Here is a 13826-nt window from a genome sequence, read left to right on the forward strand (position 1 = left end):
TCCTGTGTAAAACCTGTTCTCAAATCCCTCTGCCACAGCAGCTTCACATTAGATGATTCACCACTCACCCAATGGCTAATTAGTTTATAAAATAGTGATGCTGTATGGCATTCATGTGGCCTTTTAAGATAATCCAAAATTTGATTCTCAATGTTTACTTTAAATTTAGAAGCTACACAGTTTCTCATTTGTAGATATCTCCAAAAATGTTTGCCTTCAAGAGTGAATTTATGAGTGAGGTCAGTATAGGACATGAACGCGCCATCTCTATACAAGTCTCCTATAGTGTGTATGCCGCATGAATACCACTGATTCCAGCAGACAGGTGTTTTTCCAATACAGATGACAGGATTATTCCATAAAGATGTGTACTTCTTGTACATAATGTGATAACTTATTTGCTGTACTCTAGTCCATACTTCCCCAGAGTGAGCAAGAATTGGGTTGTTGTGTTGACTTGCTGAGACGATGTCTCAGTCGGATTTAATGGTGAACTCAGTGTTTTCTCAATATCCATCTAATCAACTGTGTCCCCAGTCTCTTCCCAGTATATAGCTAATTTGGACATTTCAAATGCTAAATAGTACAATCTAGGATCTGGTAACCCCATTCTCCCTTTCTCCGTAGGGGCACATACTTTACTCAATTTGATTCGTGCTTTCTTCCCTTCCCAAAGAAAATGTTTGATTATATTGTCATACCTCTTAAAAATATCAGGCAGAATAGTAATTGGCAACATCATAACCAAATAATTAAAATGAGGGGCAACAGTAATTTTTACAACATTTACCTTTCCCCACAAAGTAAGCCTGATTTTTTCCCATTTCTCTTAGCTTTAATTTCCCCTAACACTGGGTTAAAATTCATTAGGGGTAGTTCATCCAGATTTTGGTTGAATCTAATTCCTAAATACTTCATTCCTATAGGGACCCATTTAAATTTAAATTTTTCCAGCATGTGTGAATTAGCATGATTTGGATAAAGGTATAGCCTCGGACTTATTCCAATTGATTGTATAGCCTGAAAATTTAGAATACAATTGAATGGTGTCCATCAAATGTGGAAATGAGGTGAGGGGGTTACTGACCACAGCCAAAATATCATCTGCATAAAGAAATAGTTTGTGTTCCTGTCCTCCAATCTCAACTCCCTTAATGTTATTATTCATCCTAATACTGGCTGCTAATGATTCCAGGAAAATTATGAACAGTAAGGGACTCAGAGAACAGCCCTGATGGGTTCCTCTGGAGAGGCCAGGTTTTTTTTGTTTTTTTTGTGGTTGACTTTGGCTGCTAGCTAGCTAGCGAAGTTGGCTAGCTAGCTAACGTTAGCTTAGCTCGCTAGCCTAAAAGTGTCTAGGAATGGCTTTTTGAGTAATAGGAATGTATTGAAAAGGTTTTACACGATAGTGTATACGAGTATAGTATGACAAAAAAAGTGTTATTTTTTTTAAACAGCATTTCACCGTCCTTCATCACTGTCAGTGTCATGTTGCACTGTCATTTGCATGGTAGTCGCAATTGCACAGTGTTCAAATCACCCCCCAGCCAGCGCGGGAAACACTGGGTGTAAATGTAAGAAATTAAGAATAAGTTATGCCATTCTTGTCTTTGAAGCGACATGCTGGTTCCTGTAGAGTATAAAGGAGTCAGCAAATGGGTCAGGGTACCACAGGCGGAGGACGAGTACAATTACTCCCAGTTTTTGCAAGCAGGTAACTGTAAGGCTAATTTGACTGTCATGTTTATTTGTGCATTTAGGGTTTTCCAATGTTTTTCCTAGAGACTACAGATGAAAATTAGCTTTCCTGCTAACTCCGGTGTATTTATAGTTCATCAGCTCTGTTCATTAATGCATGTTTGTCCCTCCCAAATCTTGCTTATTTACAGTATCTTATGTTTTAGTGCTGGCAAAGTTCAATTTGCCAGGTTCTGCTTCCTTGAGCCTGAAGGATTCCTCTAACGTGGAAGTGGATTCGGACATATTTGATGAACTCTTGAAGTCATCTGGGGTGTCTTTCAAGGCCGAAGAATGTGATGGTAAGGGATTGCAGGCTTATATTTTTAATTTTTAAGAATTTGAGTCTGTTTTCTACAAAAGGTAAATTGAGCTGTAACGCGTTTCCTCTCGTGGTCAATTACAATCATTTACAATGCAAAGGTGTGTTTTCTTAGGTAGCAATGCTGAGGTGGAGTTCTCAGAGGGCTCATCGTTATCAGACTGGTCACCATCACCATCACGTGCATCCCAAGGGTCATCATCAGGTTCTGACTCAACGCTGATTCTAGAATCTACCAAAGCTCGGAAAAGACAGCTTGTTGAAGGACCCCTGGATAGCAACGTTGCAAGAGATGTAAGTTAACCACCTGATATTGACCCTGATGTAAATTAGACCGATGTCAAACCTTACATTAAAATTTCACAATAAGTATATTAGTACTGCAGCTTCAGTAGGTGTCGGACTGAAGACCCAGAGCTCCATTATGTTAGCTAATTCTCATTTATCATGCACCCCCTAACCAACTGTTACATCAGCCCGGGGCACAGGCTGAAATACCTACTGTACCTGCAGTGTGAATGTTATGCAATTGTCGTTTCAGAATGTTAGAGTCGCTCTGTATTCAAAGCCTGGTGGAAAAGAAATATTCAAAGAGTATGAGAAAACAAGCACCATCAGTGATGTTACAAGAAGAAAGATGGTAAACATTCTTGTGGCAGATATGGTGGAGAGCCATGGGTAAGTGAATGCACTTGCAATAACAGGTTGTGCTTTTTTTGTGTGTGTGTTTTTTCACCTCCAAAAGTTGCTGCAGATTATGTCTTCACCCACACCCATGTGCACATCAAGGTTATTATAGTTTTACATTTTTCATTAGTTTTTATTTTTATTTAGCTATTCAATTTGCTTTTTTGTTTCAGTTCAGATTTAGTTTTAGTTCAGTTTTGTTCGTTCAACAAGTGATGAAGCAGTTTTAGTTTAGTTTTTATTTGGTCTCAGTCTTAGTTTTAGTTTTTCAGGTTTTAGGAGAAAGCCTCTGTCAGACCTCTGAAGATTAACTTTTTCCCTTTTAGTTGCATCCCATAATGTTCCCATCAGTCCTCATCACGTTTCCATTCACTCTTATCTACCTGTGGGTCGTACTCTTAAGTTGTACCATATTGAGCTGTGGCCTTTTCTTCCTGCAACTTTAGCATCTCTAACTACAACTAAGCTGATGTTATCTGACACTTTAGTTTTAGTTTTTGTATTATTATTGTAGTTTTTATTTAGTTCTCCTTTTTGGAAAAAATGTCATTTTTATTTTTATTTTCTGTTTACTAAATTATTTTTTCACTGCTAGTTTTAGTTTTAGTTAATTATAAGAACCCAAGTGCACATAAATGAAATTTGCAGTTTTTGAAGGAGTGACCTATCTCTTTTCAGGAGGGTCCCTCTGGTGAATGTGCGGATCCTCTACGCACTTGGGATTACAACACTGTTCCCTAAATTGAAGGACCCGGATTCCAAGAATGGCTATGTGAGTGTAACAGTAATGCATTCCCATACATTCTGTGTTGTAAACTGATTTTGTCTGTATATAACATATATTGCACGTCTGCCAGTCCTGGGTGAGGGATCCCTCCTCTGTTGCTCACCCTGAGGTTTCTCCATTTTTTTCACAGTTAAAGGGTTTTCCTGGAGTTTTTCCTCAGTTGATGTGAGTCGATGTGTTTTTCTTTATCAACAGGAACATTTCTATGATCACCAGAGTGGTTCCGGCTACCTAGCGTGGAGGCTGAAAACTGTTCAGCGGAACTCTGCTCAAGACAGCAAGAAATCCAGGACCACTTTCCAGGAGGGCCCCAAGACTCCACGCAGTATCCGTTCAGATGAGAAGCAGTTGACCGGTGATGAATGCAGGGAAGCCATATCGGTGATGAAACACTCAAGTGATACGACCCTTGTCAAAAATAAGATGAAGGCAACATTCCAGTACAGGCAAAAGATGGTTCAAGACCCGGATACTGCCTCTACTGTCCTGGATCTCTTTCCCAGATTCTTGGATACACCTGGCTTGGTAAACATAAAATGAATTGCTGATGACTGTTTATTAATTGACACCCATAGCGCCATTAGAATGGTGTTCTCATTCACACACACACAAACGTTTTCTGTTTAAGATCGACCAAGACTTCACAATGATCTTTGGTGAGGAGGTGTCTGGTAAATTCCTCTCCAAGTGGCCAACATTTTTCAAACCAAGAGTCATCGCAGATTGCTGCAAGAATCTAACCCCGAGTCCGCATGTGGATGAGCTACTTCTGTCTGCAAAACAGGAGTCTGATGATGGTGGTAAGTGTTAATTGAATAGTAGATTGCACATCCCTTTAGTGTACACAACAAAAGAGGACATTGTTGTGTTCTTTCATGTTTTTGGCCCCTTTACTACAAATCACATACTGCACCTTACTGCTAACCATATTCAATCCATGGTGTAATTTAAGATAACTTTACTATAACTAATGCTGTAATGCTTATAAGGAAATAAAAGACATTTTATAGTGTCACTTCTAATTCTGCAGTGTGGCATTCTGAAGAGTGGGACTCTGAGATGGCCGCCATCCTTCTGCTGCTTCACCTCTTGCCTCCAACAGTTAAAGGCAAGAAGGCCAGCAAGATGAGAGCATCGGAGGCTGCTAGACGCCTGATCAAGTTCATGAAGGTATTTTCTCAGGACTGTACGTCACTAATGCAAGTTTTTCATGTCAGCTGATGTAAGGTTTTCAGGAGCCAATATGGCAGGGTAATTGGGGGGGTGCAGTTAAATTGTTTTTAAAAAGTCATCCATCCATTCATCATATAAAAATGTACTTAATGTAATGTAAAGTTGTGTACATTCATAGATCCATCCCTGAATTAATTACTTGTGTACATCTATCTATCAAATATTAATTCATCAAGTTGTGTATTGTGCACATCCATTCATACAGTCAGTCACACATGAATTAAAATGACTTGTGTAAAAACATTCTCTCTCTCTCTCTCTCTCTCTCTCTCTCAGGTGGGGTCAAGCATGGAGACCTTCCTTAAAGAAACTGGCCCCAAACAGCCCTTTCTTGTTGGTGTCGGAGAAAGAAGCAACAGCATCCAGGATTTTTACATCATCCTGGACCAGAAGGCCATTCCCTGCAGGATGCAGACCCCAGTTGCTGCCTTTGATGAGCTCTTCAAGGCGCATTATGCTTTTGCCGTGTCGTATGATGATGCGCTGTCCAGCTTCTTCATCTTCATCCAAACCACCGTGTATGGCATCGACGTCGGCAAAGTGAAAGAGAGTCCTCGGGTAAAAGAAATCAGAGCGAGGCTTCTTCACTGTGAAGTTTGAAGACCGATACATTTTGACCAGAAATGTACACGTTACATTTGCAAGGTACACCACACCAGTTGTTCAATGTTATTTAGACATTTGAAGTTTGAGCATGGATTGTATCCCGGAAGGTCTCTGCGCTTGAACTGTGGAGAGCCTGGTTGTTCATTTGTTTTTTGTACATATTCTGGTTACCAACGTCACCTATCTCGAGCACATAAAGACTGTCTTGATCCAGATCCCGTCAGCAGTTTTGAATTTGACCCTGTGTAAATGACCTGGTGTATTACAGACCTTGTGATAGGCAGTTTTCATATGACACCGATGACCAAGTGTACCTTGTTCCATACTGTAATTATATGTGAATCCATGCAGACTGTTAATTGTTAATGTGGTGTGGTGGCCATTTAATAAGACTATTTTTCTAAAGAAGTATTTGCCTTGTGTATTTTTTGTGATAGGTTTGGCGGGTGGTTGTGGTTAAGGGTGGGTGGGTGGGTGGGTTTATTATTGGTAGTCAAATTTTACACCCATTGGTCTGAATGCATTGGTAGTCAGTGTAGCATTTTCAACCGCAGTCAGTGTAACATTTTATTAAAATGACACTAGTGTAGAGTACTATTGACACTACACATATCAGCTAGTGTTAATTTTGAACTCGCTACAGTGTTGAAATTACTAGACTTAAGTGTAAAAATATACACTGACACTAGTGTAGAGTACTATTGACACTTCACAAGTGTTGGCCAGTGTTAATTTTGAACTCCCTACAGTGTTGAAATAACTATAGCTGAGTGTAAAAACGTTAACACTAGTGTTAGTGTTAAATTAACACTGAAAAGAGTGGACGCATATACACACTTTCTTGGTGTTAAATTTAACACTCTCAGAGTTGATTTAACACTTGCTTTTTTGCTGTGTAGGACTTGCTGTAAACATAGGGCCAGCACCTTTGTTAATATTTTACAATCTAAATTGAGCAAGCTAATGGGTCTAAAATTGGAGGTATCTGTTATATCCCTATCCTTCTTAGGAATTAAAGATATTAAGGCTTTGTTAAAAGTGGGTGGCACCTGTCCCTTCTCAAAAGCCTCCTGATATACCTTCTGCAGAACTGGAGCAAGAATATCGATATACTCTTTATAATATTCTGCCGGAAAACCATCATAACCCGGTGATTTCCCGGTTTCATTATTGAGACTGCCTTCCTTATTTCGCCCTCAGTTATCGGAGACTCTAGTTTCTCTGCATTGTCAGAGTGTAGTTTGGGCATGTCAGTGTTAGAGAAGAACATTTCCTGCTCCTTTTGGTCAATACTGCTACATGCTATTGATGTATACAGTTTCTCATAGAATTGTTTGAATACACTATTTATATCTTTAACTGAGGTAAATAGGGTATCCCCCTGTTTAATGGCTGGGATGGTATTCAAAGAGTCCTTCTGTTTTACTTGCCAAGCTAATATTTTCCCTGTTTTCTCCCCACCCTCATAAAGTTAGTTTTTATTCTGAACAAAGCATATGCTTTTTTTTATTATACATTTCGTGCAGCTTGAATTTCGGCGTTACAAAGTTCCTGATACTGTAACTCTGAATAATATTCAGATAATAGATTTTCCTTTAATTTAATTTCCTTCTCCAAATCTTTGATTTTGTGAAGGCTTTCTCTTTTCTTTTGAGAAGCATATGCTATCAACTTCCCCCTTATATAAGCTTTGGATACTTACCAAACAGTTTTTAATTTCTCTTGTGCTTCCAATATTTATTTCAAAAAAAGATTTTAGATCCTCACCCAGCGATATTTTGAAAGGTTTGTCCTGTAGTAATGAGGTGTTCATTCTCCACCTAGGCCCCCCACCTGTTTCCAGCTCCACCTTTAAACATAACTCCACTGCTGTGTGATTGGTTATGGCAATAGTTCTTATGTCACAACTAACTACACTTTTTGTCAGGGAATTTGCTATCAAGAACAAGTCAATTCTAGAATGAGATTTGTGACAATGAGGAAAAAAGGTATATTCCCTCCTATGAGGGTTAGTAAGCCTCCATATAGCTGTTAGTCCCATATCTTCATTTAGCATATGAATTGCCTCTATATCTTTGGTCCTCAATGGGCCCTTAGACCTGCTTTTATCCAGGATGGGGTCCATCACTTCATTAAAATCTCCTCCTAAGATTACATGCCCATCCATATCTCCCAAGACCTTATTTATACCATGGAAAAAATGTGGATCCCCTTTGTTGGGAGCATAGATGTTACATAGTATAACTTTCACTCCCTCTACTAATGCCTGTACACATACCATTTGCCCTTCTGCATCTTTAACCTCTTTCAGTAACACAAATTGTATATTCTTGTTAACCAGAATCGTTACACCATTATGTGCACAGCGAACTGTGAAAAATATGTCCTAACCACCCTGTTTTAAATCTGACCTCCTCTCCCTCGTTTTGGTGAGTTTCTTGTATAAAAATGATATCTGCCCGACTGGTTTTCAAATATGCCAATATCTTACGCCGTTTAACTGGGTTTCCACACCCATTAATATTCCAGGACACATATTTAATACACTTCCCTGTCATAAATACCTGCATGTAGTGTTACATCCATGTCTGTTTTACTATTAATGCTAATATGTCTGCCCATGACGTCTGTCCCCTCGCGAATTATGAAATACCAATGCCATATGCCCCGCCATATGCCCCACAAAATGTGGAAAAGGAACATTTCCAACATACTGAACACATAAGGAAAAAACAAATTATACCAAACCAAAAAACAGCTCGCAAACTGCCTAACAGTCCTTCTTTTGCTGCCATATCAAATCTAAACTGAAAATAGAGACCTTATCTGGTCCGTGGGTTACTGCTGCTCTCCTCCCTCGGCGGTGGCCCATTCAGGCCCCCCTCCCCAACAGTCCACACAACATTCCCGTTGCTCATTCAGGTCCAGATAGTGTCCGTTTGTCTTTTATCTCACAATCAGCACAATCCTCATGGCTGTTGTCGCTGATAAGTTTGTCTGCATCCTTCGCTTTGGTAAAGCTCACGTTTTTCCCCTTCCACCTGAACCTCAATGTGGCCGGATAGGCCAATGTATACTTAACGTTGAACTCCTGGAACTTGCGCTTCACCGCGGTGAAAGCCTTCCTCTTCTCTGCCAGGTCCTTGGTCATGTCGGGGAACACAGAAAGTCGGCATCCTTCCCACTCAACCCCACGCTTTTCTTTTGCCGCTGTAATCACCTTGTCCCTCGCTGACTGTCTCAGGAAACGTATAAGCACCGGTCTCGGAGGCCGGTCTGGGTCCGGCATTGGTGCAAGCGTCTGGTGCACTCTTTCAATCTCAAAATCGACACAAACTCCGAGCCCCTCTGCCAAAATCTTCTGAACACAATTTAACAATGTCCAATTGGTGCCAAAAGTCTCTTTCAGGCCGACGAGTCTCACGTAATTTCATTTGCTATGGTTTTTGAGTGTTTGAATGCGTTCCCACATCACTTCCATCTGCTTACTTCTCATGCCTTCAGCCGCGTCCAGCCGTTCTGAGGTCTCCTCCAGACCGACAATATGTGTTTCGGCCTCTTCGAGTCTCCCATGCAAGACCGCCACCATTGTTTTCAGCTCAGTCGTTGTCTCCTTAATAGTGGAAACGTCTGTTGCCACAGACTGTAGTGTGGTGTTCACTTTAGTAATTTCTGCAAACAGACTTTCGAGACGGGGTGGCGGCTTGCCATTGTCATTACCGTCAGGTTGAGCATTGCTCCAGGTAGACACGTGGCCTGTGCTCTTGAAATACTTGGACGCTGACTTCTGTAATTCAGTCATTTGCTCCCTCAAAACAGACTAAGGCTCTTAACTCATTCAAATGGTTTAACTTAAAAGACTGTGAGCCACTAACTAATAATAATTTGCAAATTCACGTGGGAAAGGCAGAGAGCCTCTAACCAGCTGCCATCTTGTTCGCCGCACCCACGTGACTCCTTGAGGAAGCATTTTTGACTGAAATGCAGCTTCATCTTCTCTAACTGCCCAAAACAAGCTTCTTGCGTCCTGAAAAGCTTGATTTGTCAAGAAAAGACTTCTGACTGAAATGAATGATGGAACAAGTGAAGCGATGTTTCAACACTATGATTAGGTCAATTCATTCCTTTTGAGCAGAATCTTAGCAGAAAGCATTTTTGGCTGGAATACAGCTTCATCTTCTATGACTGCCCAAAACAAGCTTCTACCACTCTGAAAAGCTTGATTTGGCAAAAAAAGACGTCTGACTGAAATGAATGATGGAACAAGTGAAACCATGTTTCCACAGTATGATTAGGTCAAATTCACACATTTTGAGCAGAATCTTAACTGAGAAAGCACTTTTGGCTGGAATACAGCTTCATCTTCTCTAACTGCCCAAAACAAGCTTCTAGCGCCATGAAAAGCTTGGTTTCGCAAGAAAAGACGTCTGACTGCCCTTAGCAAAAAGTAGTATACTTGAAGTTGAAGAAGACCATGTACTTGTAGCGTAGTAGAAAGTATACTAATTTAATACCTCTTCGGACTGAATTGGAACATTTTAAGTTTACAAAAGTACACTTCCAAGTATACAACAAGTACACTCATCTATATACTACTAGTATACTAGGTATATACTTGTAGTCCACATTTTAGTTTATTAAAGTATACTTTATAAGGTAATTTTAAGTTTACAAAAGTACACTTTCAAGTATACAACAAGTACACTCATCTATATACTACTAGTATACTAGGCATATACTTCTAGTCCACATTTTTAGTTTATCGAAGTATACTTTGAGTATACTTTTATGAACTTAGAATTTTTTCTAGCTTACTAGTTGTTATACTTTAAGTATACTTGTAAATTTGCTTAGCATATTACTTGTAGCATACCATCTATATATTTGAAATATACTAGTTAAAGTATTCTTAAAGTTAACTCATACTGTACATACACTAGACTGCAATGTATTTACAAAAACACAAGACAGAATGTTGACAACAAGTTTGATATATTCATATAATATTTTAAAACATACCATACAATGTATTTACAAATGCCTGCTTAAATCATTAGATGAGTATTTCAAAAACAAAGAGCCTCCCTGAAATCAAATCCTTCTTTGCTGAAAAAATGAAAGGAAAAAGTGCACATTGTCATGTAAAAATGTAAACACAATAAACACAAGTCCGTCTTTGTCAAAAACGGTAAAGGAAAAAGTGTGCATTTGCTTGTAAAAATGTAAATAAAATAGTGTCTCCAACTGAGAACTGAAGTCCTTGCTTGTCAAAAAAGGTAAAAGAAAAGTGCACATCTTTTCAAACAAAAAAATAACAACTTTATAGAAACAAATTCTACTTTTATGACTCTCTTCAGTTACTTACTTGGCATTGTTGCATTTTTTTCTAATGATTCGTCTCACATCTTGCATGGTGGTGTTTGGGAACTTCGACTGTGAGTGAAAAAACACATACAAAACAAAACGTTACTTAAATGTTATTTCTTTTCACTATCCACAATTAGCTAACACACATGTCAAAGAGGCATGAAGGATGGTTTATCAGGTACATTTTTGAACTTATATGCAATCAGCAAAAACTGCTGTAGAGCCATTGCACATACATCACACCGCAATCAGCTAGGCTGCATATGACAGAGTGGTAACTGAGTGGCAAAAACAATGGGCAGCATGCCGGCTGTCACATCGCGTGCAAACCCTCTATAATTTACAACAACTGAAAACATTATCTATTATTTATCATCACATAGAAGCATCAGTATTTGTTGCTTTTTAGAATTATTTTGTTTGTAGCACTGATGTGTGTGTGTGTGTGTGTGTGTGTGCGTGTGTGTGTGTGTGTGTGTGTGTGTGTAATTATAACTGCATGTTCCATATTTCAAGTGACAGTAATTGAATCATTATCGTCTGCAACATTACAGTACATGGAACATTACAGTCAGGCTAATAAAAGAAGGGGGGAAACAATATGTATGGATTTAATTTCAGAATGAGTTTTGTCTTAAATGAAATGCACTCACCAAGTATAGCATCAAGCTTTGTGTTATCCAGTTGTGGCTTTGACTCCACATCTTTGTGAGCCCCTGACTTCCTCCTGGTCAAACTTGAATTGGACAGTGTTTCTCTACCGTAGACGAGCAGCGCGAGATCCCCAATGTACAATTCTGAACTTGCAGTCCGCAGAGAGTTCAGCTGTCGTCTTGGAAATGTTACATCATGGCCTGGCACAAGAAGCACCTCCAAAACATTTGAAAGTTACGCAATAAATTATGATTAAACAAATACAGTATTCTTTAGAAATCTACTGTTCATCTGAGCAGTGAATATGCATAGGCATATTCTATAGACTAACTCCATAATATGGATAGTTGGATAGTGAATATCAAAGTTGAGGAATATGTTTTCTTTCCAGCTCATGTGTACAACCAAAAGATGTAGATGGAAATTGCATAGCAAACATTTCCCCACATGGATAAATAACATAACATACACTGTAAAATATGGCTGTGAAATCCAGAGTTATTTACTGTGTTTCTGGCCAGTAATTAACTGTAAATAATTTTCACAGTAAATTGTTGTATAATAAACAGTAATTTTTAAAATACTGTAGAAATCACAGTAATAAATGTAATACTGTATAAATTCACAGTAGACCTTATTCTACTGTAATAAATCACAATAACATTACCACTACTGTATAAAATCAAAGCATTATAGTACTGTAGAAATTCACAGTAGAATATTGTGTACTATAAAAAATGACAGTAACCATTATAGTACTGCAGAAATTCACAGTAATATATTGTGTGTATTGTATGCAGTAACATAATTCACAGCAACATATTGAAATTCACAGTAGAATATTGTGTACTGTGGAAACACACAGCAACTGTTACAGTACTGTAGAAATTCACAGTAACATATTGTGTACTGTTGAAAATTCACATACTAACCATGCTACTTTGTAAATTACACTAACATTATAGTAACCATTATTGTACTGTAGAAAATAAAATGAAAAGTTATACCACAATAGAAAATATATATACTACTAGAATATTCATACTACTGCAGACATGTAATGCATAAATAACAGTGATAATCCCATTATTGTACAGATTCCCAGTAAACATTAAACAGCACATAGAAAGTTCTAAAAAGTTTCTAAATAAAATGTTGTAGTTTGTCACATGTCTACTTTGAGAGGCTAATCAATTATTGATACTCATTGAATGATAAGGTTTTCGCCTTCAAGAGCTAATTACCCAAATCGTGATGTCAAATGATGTCTTGATTGTACGCCTAATGTAAGGGAAGTAAAGGAAATGTAAATGTGTTCACATGACAGCCATTAACATTTTGACAAATTGTCTTAAAGCATCTAGATCAACATGAATTTCCAATATAATGCAGGACATGAAGTCAAATGAGTGTCCACATGCATGTGTGGTTGTGTGTCTATCCATAGCCCGGGGAAAGGGATGTCAGAGAGTACAAGTCCAAAGACCAATATTGTTTGAGCCAAATTTGATATACAGAGCTACCCACAACTTTTCAATGATGCATGCCATACACTGTCAGATCAGTGGCTTTGTGGATACAGTTTCCAGCCTGAGATTGGGAGGTCGGGGACCGGGGTCCAATTCCCTGTCATGGTCTTACTAAAGATGATAAAAATGATACCAAATGCCTCCCTGTTTGGCACTCAGCAGGATTACTATCATGTCCAGGGAGTATACTTGTACATCATGTCCAGGGGGTGCACTCATACATCCACACACTTAAACAGGAGATAGACCCCAGACCTATTATGGGCCACATAGCTTAGGAACTGTTGACTTCCAAGCCTACTTTACTATGCCATACTAGTAACAGCCTTTAGTCTCTCTCTGGTCATATTTGACACATGACACTACAGATTCCAGCATTCCTATTTTTGGAGACTTTCTGAATTGACCATTATTTTTGCTGAATTTTTATAGCTGTTTTTGAGGGTGATATAAAGCCAAATCCTGACTCAAAAATGGTCAAATGTAACCCTATACACAATAGAAGGGTTAAAGGTTTTTTTCAGTATACTCGAGTCTAGGCTGTAGGCCTATATGCCAAACAATGGCCCCTTTGTCTCCACTCGGGGTTCTATTTGTTCATATTTACAATACTGCAATACTTATTTGTAAAATTCACTTTAACTGCTAATGTGTTGTTTTAATTGCACCCAAAAATTACTGATTAGAATCTATAGTGCAAATTATCCAAAAGAGTGGTTATATTGTATGTTTTTGACTGTTCTATGTGGATTTCTATGTTGGCTTTAATGTTTTATTTTATTTTATTTATTCTATGATAAGTGTTTATATGGAGAACAAAAAAAGAAAGGCTTTATGTTCCAGTATCAAGCTAGGGGACAGACAAAAGAAATGCCTGCCCAATGCTGCCATATATGGTAGTTAT

The 13826-nt window shown here is 38.5% G+C and overlaps 1 protein-coding gene across 1 annotated transcript; it reads left to right on the top strand.

Moving 5' to 3' along the window:
• The first annotated feature begins 2720 nt into the window (after positions 1–2720).
• LOC119031584 lies at positions 2721–5761 on the top strand. The gene is made up of 6 exons (XM_037120161.1): positions 2721–2737; positions 3425–3518; positions 3729–4058; positions 4162–4333; positions 4564–4703; positions 5043–5761. Exons 1-6 carry the CDS (start codon positions 2721–2723, stop codon positions 5364–5366), a joined length of 1077 nt encoding a protein of 358 aa, XP_036976056.1. The 3' UTR covers positions 5367–5761.
• The last annotated feature ends 8065 nt before the right edge of the window (positions 5762–13826 follow it).

This window comes from Acanthopagrus latus, chromosome 13 (genome assembly GCF_904848185.1).
Source record: "Acanthopagrus latus isolate v.2019 chromosome 13, fAcaLat1.1, whole genome shotgun sequence".
NCBI classification, from domain to species: domain Eukaryota; kingdom Metazoa; phylum Chordata; class Actinopteri; order Spariformes; family Sparidae; genus Acanthopagrus; species Acanthopagrus latus.